Raw genomic sequence first — 1,494 nt, 5'->3', positions numbered from 1 at the left:
TAGAACTGTTAAAAATTTAGTATACTATAACCACGTGTCAAAATGGAGGCGCTTGGGGAAGAATTCTTAAAAGGTAATTTTATGATTTATCTATAATTAGAATAACTTTTATTTAGGACATTTAAAAGTATCACTACAAGATAAGCTATTGCCTCAATTTTGGAGTCATTTTGATATTAATAAGGCAAAGAAGAAAAATTAAAAAATATATATATATATATATTTTTAGTCAAATTATGTTAGTCTACAAGCGGTATCAGAGGCAGTTTCTGATCTAACTAGCTCGATAAGTTTCAATAATGTAATAGAAGAAATGAAAGGACTCTATCCACTTCAAATGATTAGTGGGTGCGTCACCTCAATAACCATAGTAACACACTCATTAACGATCTTTCTCGTAGTGTTAATGACAAGTGGGAGGTGACGTGTAAAGTATTGGGGCTATCAATATGGGCGTGGCTACCAAAAGGAGGCATGGTGTTTAGAGTGATGGAGTTGCTAGTGAAGGAATCATTAATAGCATATGAAACAACTAGACAAAAAGGAGGAGAGAGAGAGGGAGAAGAGATGGAGACTGAAACCCATACTGACCAACTTTGGTACTGGAATGAGTTTCAGTCTTTGGTAGCTAAATTATCATTCCTTGGTCTGAGGGACAGGTAGTCTCGTGCCCCGCCCCTTCGCTTCTTGAGGAAGGGTCTGGAGACACTCAAGGCTTTTTTGTTGCATGCTGGAATGTAATTAGTGCAGCTGATCATATGACCGGATGCATCCACGTGTTAATTTCATGTGATAGACACGCCCCCCCAGAACATGGCTACCAGAAGTATTAAGAAGGAATCATAGCTAAAACTCATTTCAAATCAGTTTTTATGATTGATTTGTTTTGTTTTTTTTTCATTCTTCTTCTACTTATTAAATGCATTTTGTTATCAGATCAAAACAGTATGATAGTATGTTTAATAATGCAAAATTGACTAAAATTGTATAATTATATAATGATAGTAATAAGAATGCTGTAAAAGCCATGGCTATTACAGACATCATTTGCAGATGAGGTAGAAGTAGTTCCCCAAGTTCCATAACAGTATGTACTCCTATAGCACTGCACAAGCATAAATATTCGAGTAAGTATTAGATAACAATCATAGGTGAACTGACCATTTCTTAACTTGTTGCTCATCAAGAGGCAAACTTGCTAGCTTTACTCATTAACCAGGGGACTAAGGAAGAGTCTTTCTGTTCCAGAACTTATTTTCCAGAGGACATAACAGTACTGAGCCACAGTAGTGATCGACATTTTGTTTGGCACTAAATCCTGTCAGCAGGCACAAAAAATTATCTTAATCATCGATAACAGACTTTGTGAGACCCATTTCTGTTCCTTCTTGACTTCTCTTTGAACCTCAGACCTCATTAAACTCCTTCAAATACTACCTATCTTCTAGAGGCCATTTTATTAAAATTATATCATGTGATATTAACAAATTTGCG

General features: G+C 35.6%; 1 protein-coding gene and 1 long non-coding RNA gene across 2 annotated transcripts; one reads left to right on the top strand and one right to left on the bottom strand.

The window, feature by feature from the left end:
- The first annotated feature begins 1 nt into the window (after position 1).
- LOC109592714 (uncharacterized) lies at positions 2 to 690 on the top strand. Its single transcript, XM_020008097.1, has 4 exons — positions 2 to 73; positions 117 to 184; positions 230 to 348; positions 402 to 690. The coding sequence occupies exons 1-4, from the start codon at positions 43 to 45 to the stop codon at positions 661 to 663; spliced, it is 480 nt and encodes a 159-aa protein (XP_019863656.1). The 5' UTR covers positions 2 to 42; the 3' UTR covers positions 664 to 690.
- Positions 691 to 906: 216 nt separating this feature from the next.
- On the bottom strand, positions 907 to 1,471 carry LOC109592715 (uncharacterized). Its single transcript, XR_002190512.1, has 2 exons — positions 1,162 to 1,471; positions 907 to 1,105 (listed from the first exon to the last, which is right to left on the bottom strand). It is a non-coding gene; the product is annotated as an uncharacterized LOC109592715 (long non-coding RNA).
- Positions 1,472 to 1,494: the final 23 nt, after the last annotated feature.

This window comes from Amphimedon queenslandica, unplaced genomic scaffold (genome assembly GCF_000090795.2).
Source record: "Amphimedon queenslandica unplaced genomic scaffold, v1.1 AMPQUscaffold_4178_Cont23839, whole genome shotgun sequence".
NCBI classification, from domain to species: Eukaryota; Metazoa; Porifera; class Demospongiae; order Haplosclerida; family Niphatidae; genus Amphimedon; species Amphimedon queenslandica.
Note: the sequence above shows the minus strand (reverse complement) of the source record. Positions and strands in the feature narration are given on the sequence as shown.